The following is a 14,395-nucleotide window of genomic DNA, read 5'->3' on the forward strand; positions in this document are numbered from 1 at the left end:
CTGGTCAAAGAATATGCTGATGTTTCTGTGAAGGTGTTTTTGGATAAGATTTACATTTAAATCAGTGGATTTGAGTAAAACAGATTGCTCTCCATAATGGAGGGTGGGCTTCATCTAATCAGCTGAAGGTCTGAAGAAAAAAAACTGACATCCCCCGAGGAGAAAGGAATTCTGCCAGCAGACTGCCTCTGGGCTTGAACTGCAACTGTTCCCTGGGTCTACAGCCTGCTGGCATACTCTGAAGCTTTTAGACTTGCCAGCCTGCATAATTGCGTGAGCCAATTACTTAAAATTATTCTCTCTCTATAGGTGTATATATACACATCCTATTAATTTTGTTTCTCTGCAGAACTCTGACTAGTAAAGAGGGTAAAGGCAGAGGATAGGGAGCGTTCTTCTGAACAGTTCTGCAGTTTGAATGATCACGGGAAACTGCAGGTTTTCGGCTGCCTACCATTGATTGAGCAGTGATGCTAAGACACCAGCAGTGGGTATGTGGGCCTATAAGATCCTATAGAGATGTCAGTAGTCAACATCATTCCCCATTCTTTTCCATGTCTTCCTCTTCTTGGTTTTCAAATCCATTCCATTCCATCCAACAAACATTTATCGAGTCCCAGTATGTGCCAGACACTGTGTTAGGGGCTGAGGATATAATGGTGAGAAAGTCTGCTATCACGAAATGTATGGTCTGGTGAGAAAGAAAGGATATAAACAAATGAATGCAGGGGCAATAGGGCACAAAAATTGGAGAGAACAGGGAAGACTTTGCAAAGGAGGAAGTAACACTTGAGCAAATCACTGAAGCACAAATGTGAACTCTACAGGTAGACAAGGGCAGAAAGGGGGAGGCCCACGTCATTCCAGGCAGACAGAAGCATGTGCAAAAAGATTTGAAAGTTATTGAACACTTGCTAGGTGCCACATACTTAGTGTTTTGTATGTATTAATTGATTTAATATTTTTATTCTACCCTATTATTATCGAAATTTTACAGAAGAGGAAATAGATAAAGATGTTCAGTAAGTTGCCCAAGGTCACATATTTAATAACTTCTGTAGCTAAGATTCAAATCCAGACAGTCTGGCTTCAGTATCCACTCCCCCCCTTTTTTTTAATTTCCATCCCTGTGCCACTCTCTGTCTTCCTTAATCATGTAGCAGCCACAGAGTCATTAAATCTTTTTTTTTAATTGGAGTATAATTGCTTTACAATGTTGTGTTAGTTTCTGCTGTACAATGAAGTGAATCAGCTATATGTATACCTATACAGATTCATTAAATCTTAAAGCCAGAAGGTCCTTAGATAATCTAGTTGAGTGGTTCTACCACAAAAAAATTATACATTAGGATTACTGGGGAGGTTTTTGAAAATACCAATGCCTTCCTTTCTCCCCCGCCCCACACTGGAGGAAGCACTACATTTTCCCCCTTTCTTTTCTTTTCCTTTTTTTTTTTCTATTTAAATAAAATTGTGGTAAAATATAAATAATACAAAACTTACCATTTTGACACATTTTAAAAATATTTATTTATTTATTTTTATTTTTGGCTGCGTCAAGTCTTAGTTGTAGCACGTGGGATCTTTCCTTGCGGTGCGAGGGCTTCTCTCTAGTTGTGACATGTGAGTTTTCTCTCTCTAGCTGTGGCACGTGGGCTTCAGAGTGCATGGGCTCTGTATTTGTGGCGTGCGGGCTCCAGAGAGCATGGGCATTGTAGTTTGCGGCACTCGGGCTTAGCTGCCCCGCAGCATGTGGGATCTTAGTTCCCTGACCAGGGATCGAATCTGCGTCCCCTACATTGGAACGTGATTCTTTACCACTGGAGACCAGGAAAGTCCCTTAACACATTTTTTAAATGTTCAATTCAATAGCATTAATTACGTTCACAATATTGTGCAACCATCACCACTATCTATTTCCAAAACTTTTTCATTACCCCAAACAGAAACCTTGTAGCTGTAACTCCCCATTCCCTTTTCTCCCAGCCCCTGGTAATCTCTAATCTATTTTCTCTTTTTATGAATTTGCCTATTCTAAATGCCACACATAATTGGAATCATACAGTATTTGTCCTTTTGCGTCTGGCTTATTTCAGTTAGCATAATGACTTCAAGGTTCATCCATGTTGTAGCGTGTATTGGAACTTCATTCCTTTTTATGGATGAGTAATATTCAATTGTATGGATATACCATATTTTCTTTATCCATTCATCGGTTGGGACACTAGGTTGTCCCTCTTTCCACAAACATACTGAGGAACCACTGCTTTTTAAAACTGAGGAACCATTGCTTTTTAAAACTTAACAATGTCATACACAAAGAGAATAAAGTGACAGAAGGAGGGCTTCCCTGGTGGTGCAGTAATTAAGAATCCGCCTGCCAATGCAGGGGACACGGGTTCAAGCCCTGGTCTGGGAAGATCCCAAATGCCGTGGAGCAACTAAGCCTGTGAGCCACAACTACTGAGCCCGCGTGACACAACTACTGAAGCCCATGCACCTAGAGCCCATGCTCCGCAACAAGAGAAGCCACTGCAGCGAGAAGCTTGGGCACTGCAAGGAAGAGTAGCTCCCACTCGCCTCAACTGGAGAAAGCCCATGCACAGCAAACGAAGACCCAACAAAGCCAAAAAAAAAAGATTAAATAAAATAAATTTTTAAAAAATGACAAAAGGAGGCAGGGGCTAAGTACCAGATGGCACTGGTAAAAGGCCCAGAGGAGTGACATGTATACATTTTGGTTTGGATGACAGGAGGCTAGTTCTTAGGGTGGGGTTCTAGTGGCAGGCGTGCTCACATGATTGAGGCTTTTCTCCCACTTTCTGCACAGATATTTTGTCATCATCACTCTTGCTTCCTGTCAGAGAAATTATGATTTCAGGAAAATGAAAATAGTTTATTCTGTTATGAAAGTGGAATGTGACTCTGACAGTGATAATGCTTTGTCCTTTAAGGGAATAAAATAAATATCATTTTTCCTGAAATCATTTGCATGAATAAGTGGCAGTTACTTCTGGGCTAGGATGTCAGACAGGGCTGTGTCTGTGGGAGACAGGAGTAACATTGAGAAGGTAAGATGGAGAAAGAGGGAGGGGATTGGGGAGAGGAAGGAGTGAGAGAAGAGCAGGGAGGAGAGACTAATTTGGGGCACTAGGTGACAAAGTTCTAGACAAAACTTTGGGACAAATTGTCTTCAACAATAAGACCTACTGACCTGCTCCACGTGGCCTACCTGGTGCCCTTCACGTAGAGTGTGTTCAATAATATGTACCGAGTTAGTTTCCTTAAGTGAGTACCTTCCTTTACTTCCTTTTAAGTTATTGCAGTTCAAAGTGAGGTAGGCCATTAGTTTTCTCCAAATTTTTTGTTTTCCACCCTTCCCCAATGCTCTCCCACTCCAAAACCTCCTAAGATTTCACTTCCTCTCAAAGCTGAGTTAACCCATGTTTAGAGTTTAGCACGTTGTCTGTACAAATATAAATATCAATACATCCGGCTATTGATAGTATTGTTACTATTGACTTCTTCCATATTTCCTTCTGTTTTCACTGGATTTTAGAGCCATCAGTTGTACCTTTCTTTATCGTTTGTTTTCCCATTCTTGCTTTTATGCTAATTCTGATTGTTTCCATTAGAGCTGAAAATGTTTTCATGATCTCTGACTAAATCAAGATCTTGTCTTCTTAGTCTTTTTCTGAGAGCTATTGCAAGGATGCTTTAAGTGTTACAGAGGAGAAATTGATAATGTGCCTTATTTTTTGCTTTTCTAAGAGAGATGTAGATGGACTGTTGTTTGTCAGGCAACAATCTGATGCAATATGAATGCTATTCTAATTGCAATTTCTGCCATTATATATGGTATATCTGTCCTAAGTAATACATCTGAGTAAGAATGATTCTGTCCAGGTTGCTCTGAAATTTCCTTTTATATTTTAATAGAGATTCAGTTGGTTTACCATAGAAGACTACTAGATTGTATGTCTCCTCTTTTTTTCCCCCTTTGGTTGAATTTGCTTATGGTAGTTCCTTTATAATCTGAGTATTTGAAATATTATACAATTAACTTTTCTTGCAGCCCCTCTTTTACATCTTCATAAACTGTTCCATTTCATGATTTGATTATAGACTTATTTCATTTTGATCATTTGCCACTTAACACACAATGTGAATTTTATCACACCTTCTAAAAAGGGCAAACATCTACTTCATGATAAATCCCTCACTTTCTGAGTGTGACTGATTTAAGAAAGGCATGCTCTTTACCTTCTACTCTGTTATTTCTCACTTATTATCATTATTCTTATCTTTCAAATTCTACTTTATTAGTTTATTTAAGAACTGATTTTCTAGTTCCAGAGGTTGGAGCTTAGAAGGAGGTTCTTTCCTCTCTAAAGCAGTGGGCCTTTACACAAAGGTACAGTCTCAAAGAGTATTAATAAAGTACAAGCAGACTTAAATGCTGCCTCTAGTTCTCCTGATCCTCATGAGTTGCAGTGGGGAAGAGAGTGAATCCCTATTCAAAGAGAGGTGTTAAAGGTTATGCTAAGCTGGGTTCATCATAAGGATTGGCAGACTCATGCTCACAGCCTTGAGGTCTCAGAATATGGGCCCCTTTTCATCAGTTTGGAGGGATGAATGGCTTCTCTCAATAGTTCTCAGGAGATATGTTTAACAGCACAGATCCTATGCATGTCCTGATGTCTCACAATATCCTGGAAAGGTGGTTGTTGGGTCTTCCCTTTCAGGTGACCAGTTAGGTGTGGTCTTTTCATTTTCATTCAGGGACAAGACTGTCCAAGCACACTGGGGGAATAAGGTATCTCAGGACTGGGCTGCTCAGGTATAATGTAGTAACCTATCAGTTTGCGATAAATATTTAGTTCAAAGCCAGTCTGATTCATGAGTGTCAAATACTACATCAATGCTCACATTTAAACCACTGTATTATAATCAAGTTGTACTAGCCAGCTTTACATCTAAGACTGTTTACCATTTTAGAGATCAGTCTGGTAACTAAAGAAAGAAGCTCTGATTACCAAGTGGCATTTGCTGTAGGCACCGTAAGGAGATTTTCTAAGGATTCGCACCAAGACAGTAGGGATGGCAGTGTTAGTTTTCTCAGCCTTAGGAGAGAGGTGATCTTGGGCCTTAGGTTGTTGGATGTAGCTTAGGAAACAGTACCTCTTTTAGATACAAATACTGCTTTTTCAGGCTTGTAATACTGAATTGCGCCCATTGTTCAAGCAGACACCAAACTATGTATCCTTTTAGTCCATTTGTCCAACATTTCAGGTTGATACATTTGTAGCTGGATAGGCTAGTCTTCTGGTCCTATTGTTTGACATTCCCTCTTCTCAGCTGAGTTGCTCTATGCAGCTGAAATGGACACCTCTGCCTGGGAGGGGACAGCCCCACATAAATGTCAGAGGAACTGGAGCCATGAAATTAGTTCACATTCCTCCTCTCTGTAAGGAAGGAGGAGAAACCGAGTTGGCACATTGGTCAGAACAACTTTGAGCAGGTGGTAGAAATTTGTGATCACTGAATTGCATGGTGGTCTCGCATGGGAGAGATATCAAAACACTAGAAGTGTGAAATCATTAAACAGACAAACTGAGAGTTGAGTTAAAAGACCCCAACAATTATCATCTAAAACTCTTTCTCTTAAAATAGACATAATTATTGCTCTAGTTGGTGGCAGAGCTAGAACTCAAAACCAACATTTCTGACTCAAATTTTTTATCTCTAGAAAAAGTTTTGTTTTTCTCCTTCTCCTCTTTACTTGTCTATATGTTACATGTGTTTAAAATCCCAATTCAGGCATCCTTTCCACCTGGAAATCTGCAAAGATCCCCCATATTTGGGTTAGATGCCCTTTGTATGTGCTCCCACAGTTTCTTGTACTTCATGTAGTTACTTGCATTATTAACTTATTAAAATATTAAATTTGAATTACTTGTTGTCTCTTCTACTAGTCTATAAGCTCTATGAGTGCTGGGGCCATGCCTGTTTTATTTATCTTCATATTTATAGAGCCTAGAATGGTGCTGGGCACATGGTACCTCAGTTAGTATTTATTGAAATGTTCACAGGTTTAAAGACTTAAATGTGCAAAAATGTAATTACTAGTCAGGATTCCAGATTCTCTTCAATAATTATATTTCAAAGGCTGAAATTAAATGAAAACTAAGGAGAATGAATAAGATGTTGGGACTTCCCTGGGGGCCAGTGGTTAAGACTCCACGCTCCCAATGCAGGGGGCATGGGAAGATCCCACATGCCACATGGTGTGGCCAAAAAAAAAAAATCTTTATGTATCCCTTTAGTATAAGATGGCTTTTGCATCAGTGGGATACAATATAATATTTTAAAAAATATATTTATTTATTTTATTTATTTTTATTTTTGGCTGTGTTGGGTCTTCGTTGCTGTGCGTGGGCTTTCTCTAGTTGCAGTGAGTGGGGACTACTCTTCGTTGTGGTGCGCGGGCTCCTCATTGCAGTGGCCTCTCTTGTTGTGGAGCACGGGCTCTAGGTGCATGGGCTTCAACAGACGTGGCATGCAGGCTCAGTAGTTGCAGCCTGCAGGCTCTAGAGCACAGCCTCAGCACTCATGGGCTTAGTTGCCCCATGGCATGTGGGATCTTCCCGGACCAGGGCTCAAACCTGTGTCCCCTGCATGTGCAGGCAGACTCTTAACCACTGCGCCTCCAGGGAATCCCTATACAATATAATATTAATGGTGTTGAGAAATACCTGGAATATATCCGTTATAGACTAATTCCCTGAGAGAAATGAACAAAGATGACACAGTTCAAATAACAGTTTAAAGTATACAGTTGGACTAGGATTAAATACATTAATTTATACCTAACAGGATGTTGACTAAAACCTTCCTCTTTATATATATATATATATATATATATATATACACACACACACACACCACTACACACACATATATATAACAATCAAAGTGATTCAGTTATATATATGTGTGTGTATGTATATGTACACACATATATATAACAGAACCACTTTGCTGTACACCAGAAACTAAAAGAACATTCTAAATCAACTATACTTCAATGAAAAAAGAAAGTTTCCTCTTACCTCAGAATTAGAATCCAGGATCTCACCAAGGGGGACAAAATATCCCAGTTTCAAAAGCCAATCATTTTGGTCCAAATATAAGAGGCCTTTTACTTTAACTGTCGCTAAGACCACTCCTCCTTCTGATTCCTTAAAATACTGGGGAGGGAAATAGGGTGTTCCAGTTATCTATTGCAGGTAACAAATCACTCCAAAGCTTAGTGGCTTAAAATGACAAAAATCATTTTATTATCTGTCATGGTTTCTATAGATCAGGAATTTGGAAAGGAGTTGGCAGGGCAATCCTGACTCAGGGTCTCTTATATACTTGAAGACAGATGGGTGGCTGAAGTTCGAACAGCAGGGGGCTGGAGCAGCTGGGGGCTTGCCAGGAATTTCCCTCTCTTTCCGTGGTCTCAGGACTTCTCCATGTGGTTTCTCTACATGGGCTAGTTTGAACTTCCTCACAGCATGGTGACTTCAGAGCAGTCAGACTGCTTACTTGGTGGCTCAGAGCTCCAAGCACAAGTATTGCAGCTAGGAAGGAATAGCTGTGTTTCCTTGTATGTCCTAGCCCCAGAAGTCAAACTAGGTCACTTTTACCATACCCTATTTGTTGACACAGTCACGAAAGCAGGGCTACTTGTAATGGGAGGGAATATAGACCCTACCTCTCTATTTCGTAATGTCAAACTCGCATTTAAAGAACCAGACGTGTAGTATGGGAGATACGAGACTAGTGACTCTCTGGAAAATGCAGTCTGTCAAGGGGATCATAGTATCTATTGTGGGTCCTTGGTCTAAGAAGAATGTCGTGCTTTTTCCTAATGGGGAGGGGAGAGGGATGTTCCTCCTTAAAGCCAACGGAGGGTGAAAGTTACCAGATCATTATTTACAACGATTGGGTGTGCTTTATCGTTCTCCAATTGGAAGTCTGCTTAGACAGCACATTTTAATTTGCTCTTTGCTTGCTCGAGGAAAGAGGAAATTGGAGAGAAGGGGGAAGTGGTGAGTGGCCTATATGCTCACTGGAGTGGTAAGGATATGTGACGTTCCTGGGGTCAAGTGAATACTTCTGGTGCCTAACCAAGAGAACTGCCCACCGGCAAGAGGACCCAAACAGCAAAAACCTGTGGGCCGGGCTTCCCTGGTGGCACAGTGGTTGAGAATCTGCCTGCCAATGCAGGGGACACGGGTTCGAGCCCTGGTCTGGGAAGATCCCACATGCCGCGGAGCAACTGGGCCCGTGAGCCACAACTACTGAGCCTGTGCATCTGGAGCTTGTGCTCCACAACAAGAGAGGCCGCGACAGTGAAAGGCCCGCGCACCGCGATGAAGAGTGGCCCCTGCTCGCTGCAACTAGAGAAAGCCCTAGCACAGAAATGAAGACCCAACACAGCCAAAAATAAATAAATAAAAATTTAAAAAAAACAAACAAAACCTGTGGGCCATAGCCCCAGGGCAGCAGACTCTCCCACATCAGGAATTTGTGCACTGGGGAGGTTCTACAGAACTTACTGTAAGATAGCCTGCATTTGGATGCCTGCAACCTACAGAGTATCAATGGCCTATCAGTTAGCACAGAAACAAAGACAATAATCAAAGAGAGAATTTCACCATGTATTAGAGTCAGGGTTCAACCTGAGACACAGAACCAATAGGAGATTTATTACAAGGAATTGGCTAATGTTAACTGTGGTGGCTGGATAAGGACGTTTGTAGTCTGTAGGGCAGGCAGTCAGAAAGAAAAGATCAGGAGCATGTTGGAACCCATGAGCAAAGGCCAAAGCTTCTTGTCCACAGGTAGTAAGGAAAGGAAGGTCATGAGCAGGCTAGAACCCCAATGGCATGAATTGTTTGGAATCTCTGAACTCATGGAAAGCCTAATCCGTTTTTGAAAGGGCTTACTTGATTAGGTCAGGCCCACACAGGATAGTCTTTCTTTTATTAACTTAAAGTCAACTGATTAGGGACTTCTATCACATCTGCAAAAACCTTCACAGCAGCACTTATATTAGTGTTTGATTAAATAACTAGAGAGTGTAGTTCAGCCTAGCCAAGTTTATATATCAAAAAGCCATCACACAACAGCAGCCAGTGTATGAGATATGTGTCCTTTCCTTTTCCTTCCTCCCTGTGCCAATACACCAGGGGAGCTGGAGCCTAGAGAGATGGAGGAGGTGTCCCAGAGGTAGACCATACTGCCCTCCCAAGGACTCCAAAAGGAGGGAAAGGGAGGAGTAAAACAACAGAATACGTCCTTCCCCTATTTGTGCTCCTGGGGCTACAAATCTGGCTTGCAGTGGGAAAGGGAAGGCTTTGAAAGGATATAAGACACAACTTTAACAATTTTAAGCAAGTGGGAAGTTATGGGATCTAACAGAGGTATCATTAAGATATTTGCTGACTAGCAAGGAAAAGAGATTTAACAGCAAATTTGGGTTGGAGACAAAATTCCACTGATTTGAGACAACTAAATAACAAAATGATGAGATTACAAAAATTAGAAGAACTACTGCAGATGTTAAATGAAGAAGAAAAAAATAAGTGGCTAGAGTGGTCAGGGAAGGCTTGTTTCTAAAAGGCAGGATTTGGACTGGGCCTCCTTTTTAAAAGATGAGCAGTATTTAGAAAGTGGGCGCAGAGGGGAAGCTAGTGAGAATAAAAGCTTAGAGAAACATGTACATGTGGGGAGTCAGGACAGGGAGAACACTGGACTGATCAGAGCAAAGTATGTTTGTTAAGGAGCTAAGCATCGATAGGGGATAGACTAGTCAGGGTCTTGAGAGTTAGGCAGAGGAGTGGAGACCAATGACGTTGGTAGGAAAGCTTGTAGGTTCTTGAATGGAAAGCTTGAGGGAAGTTTTTTGTTTTGTTTTGAATCTGTTAAAGGCATTAATGTGACAGTGGTATAATATAGTTAGATTTTAGGGGAGAAGGACTGGGATTCAAGACGGCTAGTCAGGATGCTGTTGCAATATTCTAGATGGGAATTCATAAAAACCTGATCCAGAATCACAAAGGTAAAATGGAATTGGAGGAGAAAGGACAAATCTGAGAAATATTTCAAAGACAAAAACAATAAGATTGATGACCAAATGGAGTGTGATGGCAGAAAGGATAATTGAGTATTCCTTGGTTTCTAGCTTGGGGAACTAGAAAGATGGTGGTATTTCAAACATAAGTGAGGAATTTAGGGAAGGAAAATCTATTCGGGAGATCAAGACTGTTAATTCAGTTTGTGATTATTGAAGCTAAAGTCATGATTTGAAGTGGAAATATCCTAATAAAAGTTGAAAAAAGAGAACATCCAGATTAGCCTGATAGCAATATGCATGAAGGACTGCAAGTGGGACGTCCACGCTAGGAACTGAAGGGCTTGGAGGCACAGGTGGTGTTTTTTAAAATGACTCTTCCAACTGAAGGTGGTGTCATTTAGAAGAGAAAGGAGTAGATAGGAACAGTTGGTTTACCCAGATGGTGTTAAAGAACAAAATAGGATTTGATTTCTGGACCATGGTTTAAGATCCTAGAACTGGTGAGTTTTTGGCAAGGAACAGGGAATATATTATGAAGACAAAAAATAAAAAGGTTTCCTTTTTAAAAATTTTTATGTTTTAGAGGGGAGGGGAGAAATCATTGGGAAGGAAATAGGAAATTGTTCTTGGGGAGAGGGGAAAGAACTAAAGAGAACTAAGTGAACAAATACAGGTCTCAAAGAAAGAATAACATTGTAGAAGACACCCAGTGTTTCAAAAGAGTTAATTATAGGTGAAAGGAAGCTGAATTTATTAATATTCATTGAGAGTTTACTATATGCCAGCACTATGGCAAATCCTTTATACGTCATGGACATCTTTCTATGACAGTAAAGATCTGCATTGTCATTTTTAATGGCTGCATAGCATAATATCGAGGGTCATTCTGGTAAGCTACAATGAACTCTCCTATTCATACATTTTCCCCACCTTTTTGTATGCTCTCTTTTTCTCAATAACAGATGAACTTTTCTTTTTAGTTTGTAATTTAATTTTAAACAATTACCATGATTCAAAAATATATTAAAAAGTATACAGTAAAAATGTTTCCTTCCATTCGTTTCCTGTCCCACCCCAATGATTATTAGCTTCCTGTCTCTTTCCATAATTCCTTTATGTTATACTTTTTATATTATATAAACAAATATAAATATGTACTCTTATTTTTTCCTTTTTTTAAAAAAACGTAAGGTAAAAAGCATCTTGTGATCATCTCTTTAGGGTAAAATCTTAGATGTGATATTGCTGAATTAAAGGGTAGTTTTAGTTAAAATTTTAAACATATTGCCCAGTTGCTCATCAGAAAAGCTGTATATAGCAAAAATGCATGAATGTCACGAAATCCATTTTATTTATTTTCTAATTTCAATTGCATCCCATATATCTGAAAAGGTATGGGAAGCCAGAATAAACATTGAAAAAAATCACTATAATTTGTAATATAAGACTAGTTTGGGTATCATACAGAAGTGATTATACAAAAGAATTTGGACTTAATCATTATAATTTATAATACAGACAAATGGACCCAATGAGAAGGAAAGGTTTGATCTATGTTGTCGTTTATTTTTCTGTGTTTATCTTATTGGATGCGTAGAGAGGGAGGAATGAACAAATGGAAAAATATCAGTTGTTTGTGATGTAAAGAAAATAGAGCTTAATGAGACAAAGAAAAATCAGAATGAGACATAGGGGCAGACTTAAGATGAGAGTGAAAAAAGGGTAGACAATTTCATTGGGCTTCATACATCTGATAAGGCATATTGCCAGATCATCTCTTCCTATTACTTTAAAAAAAAACCTCCTGTTACAACCTCTACTATCTGTTATTGAATTGGTACATATGATAATAATAGAAATTAAAACTATATTTCAAGTGATGAATATGTACATTTGTCTTTTTTTTTTCCTTCTTAAATAGAATTGATTGCCTGAAGAAATGGATACTTCTCCCTCCAAAAAATATCCAGTTAAAAAACGGGTGAAAATACACCCAAACACAGTGATGGTGAAATATACTTCTCATTATCCTCAGCCTGGGGATGATGGATATGAAGAAATCAATGAAGACTATGGAAATTTTATGGAAGAAAATCCAAAGAAAGGCCTGCTGAGTGAAATGAAAAGAAAAGGAAGAAATTTCTTTGGAACCATGGATACTCAACATCCACCAACAGAAGACCCAATGACCAATGAGATTGGACAATTCCAAAGCTTTGCAGAAAAAAATATTTTTCAATCCAGAAAAATGTGGATAGTGCTGTTTGGATCTGCTTTGGCTCATGGATGTGTAGCTCTTATCACTAGGCTTGTTTCTGATCGTTCCAAAGTTCCATCTCTAGAACTGATTTTTATCCGTTCTGTTTTGCAGGTCTTATCTGTGTTAGTTGTGTGTTACTACCAGGAAGCCCCCTTTGGACCCAGTGGATACAGATTGCGACTCTTCTTTTATGGTGTATGCAATGTCATCTCTATCACCTGTGCTTATACATCATTTTCAATAGTTCCTCCCAGCAATGGGACCACTATGTGGAGAGCCACAACCACAGTCTTCAGTGCCATTTTGGCTTTTTTACTTGTAGATGAGAAAATGGCTTATGTTGACACAGCTACAGTTGTTTGCAGCATCTTAGGTGTTTGTCTTGTCATGATCCCCAACATTGTTGATGAAGATAATTCTTTGTTAAATGCCTGGAAAGAAGCCTTTGGGTACACTATGACCGTGATGGCTGGACTGACCACTGCTCTTTCCATGATAGTATACAGATCCATTAAGGAGAAGATCAGCATGTGGACTGCACTGTTTACCTTTGGTTGGACTGGGACAGTCTGGGGAGTATCTACTATGTTCGTTCTTCAAGAACCCATCATCCCATTAGATGGAGAAACCTGGAGTTATCTCATTGCTATATGCATTTGTTCTACTGCAGCCTTCTTAGGAGTTTATTATGCCTTGGACAAATTCCATCCAGCTTTGGTCAGCACCGTGCAGCATCTGGAGATTGTGGTAGCCATGGTGTTGCAGCTTCTAGTGTTACATATATTTCCTAGTGTCTATGATGTCTTTGGAGGGGTAATCATTATGATTAGTGTTTTTGTCCTTGCTGGCTATAAACTTTACTGGAGGAATTTAAGAAGGCAGGATTATCAGGAAATACTAGACTCTCCCATTAAATGAATACCTGATTATTATCTTGTTAATGTTCAGTTATTAATAGGTACATAGACATTTTAATGTTCATCTGTAAATGTTGTGTTGTATAACTGACAGAGTGCTATATAATTAATATATGCAGATGTGGAAAAATTTATTCTAGTCTAATAAATTAAAAACATATACTAAATTATGTGGAATATCATGAATCTGGTCTCTTTGCTGTTAATAATAACAGGAAATTTTTATTATAAAAATGATTATTTATTATAAATAATAAAAGGGTCGAGAATGTTCACTTTTATCACTAAAGAACATAAGACTTGAAGAAATGACTCCTTTCAGATGGAAATTCTGTGGTTCTGAAGTTCAAAAATTAGTAAAATGTTCATGCCCAGTGTTCTATAAATGTTCAACAAAAATCCTTCAATATTCAAAAATCTATAAGGTGAAATGCTGAATACCAAGCCCTGTTTTGTCATCTATTTGCATTAGAACACTAGAGGTGATTGGGCTTGGTAAAGGAGCTTGAGGGAGTTGAGGCAAGAAAGAGGGAACGAAGGAAAGGAGCTGGTTTTTCACTGCCAGTGGTGGTTGTCCTACCTTAGAAGAAGAAATTGGTCTTCCCCTTGCTAAGGCCACATTAGGCAATGCATAGCAAATGGAGGTAGGGAAAAGATTGGACTCCTGCCAGCTCTACTGAGTCTATGCCATTTTTTGCCTTATGGTGGGAGACCGAATGTTGGGGGAGGGTCTACTCATCCTCAGTTATGCAGATCTCTTCCAAACCTGCCCTTGTTTATGTGGTACGTATGTGTGTGAGCTGCAGTAAAGGTACTCCTTGCCCCTGAGACAGACACTAACAGTAATCATAGTACAGCAGAAACCTGACAGAGCTTAAAAGTCTGTAAAACCACGTAGAGTAACAATCATTTGGGTCTCATTTGGGAAGTCTCTCCTAAGTTAGCACAAACAGATGTTGCTATGGTACTGCTTATTAAGCTGTTGTTACTGAGCTACCTTAACGTCAGATACACCCATCTCTCACTTTCCTCTGCGATGCCATGACGCAGCTGGCGTCTCACTCGGTTCCACCAAGAAAGGGCATTAGA

The 14,395-nt window shown here is 39.6% G+C and overlaps 1 protein-coding gene across 1 annotated transcript in view; it reads left to right on the plus strand.

The window, feature by feature from the left end:
- The window catches only part of SLC35G2 (solute carrier family 35 member G2), a gene marked incomplete at its 3' end in the record, with an annotated part of 31,148 nt that extends 17,841 nt beyond the window's left edge, over positions 1-13,307 (plus strand). Inside the window, exon 2 of the mRNA XM_082625097.1 lies at positions 12,051-13,307. Within this exon, the coding sequence (XP_082481223.1) occupies positions 12,069-13,307 (1,239 nt within the window). The 5' untranslated portion in view covers positions 12,051-12,068. The remainder of the gene's footprint in view (positions 1-12,050) is intronic.
- Positions 13,308-14,395: the final 1,088 nt, after the last annotated feature.

Source organism: Mesoplodon mirus (genome assembly GCF_964341445.2).
Source record: "Mesoplodon mirus genome assembly, chromosome: 6".
Taxonomy (NCBI): Eukaryota; Metazoa; Chordata; class Mammalia; order Artiodactyla; family Ziphiidae; genus Mesoplodon; species Mesoplodon mirus.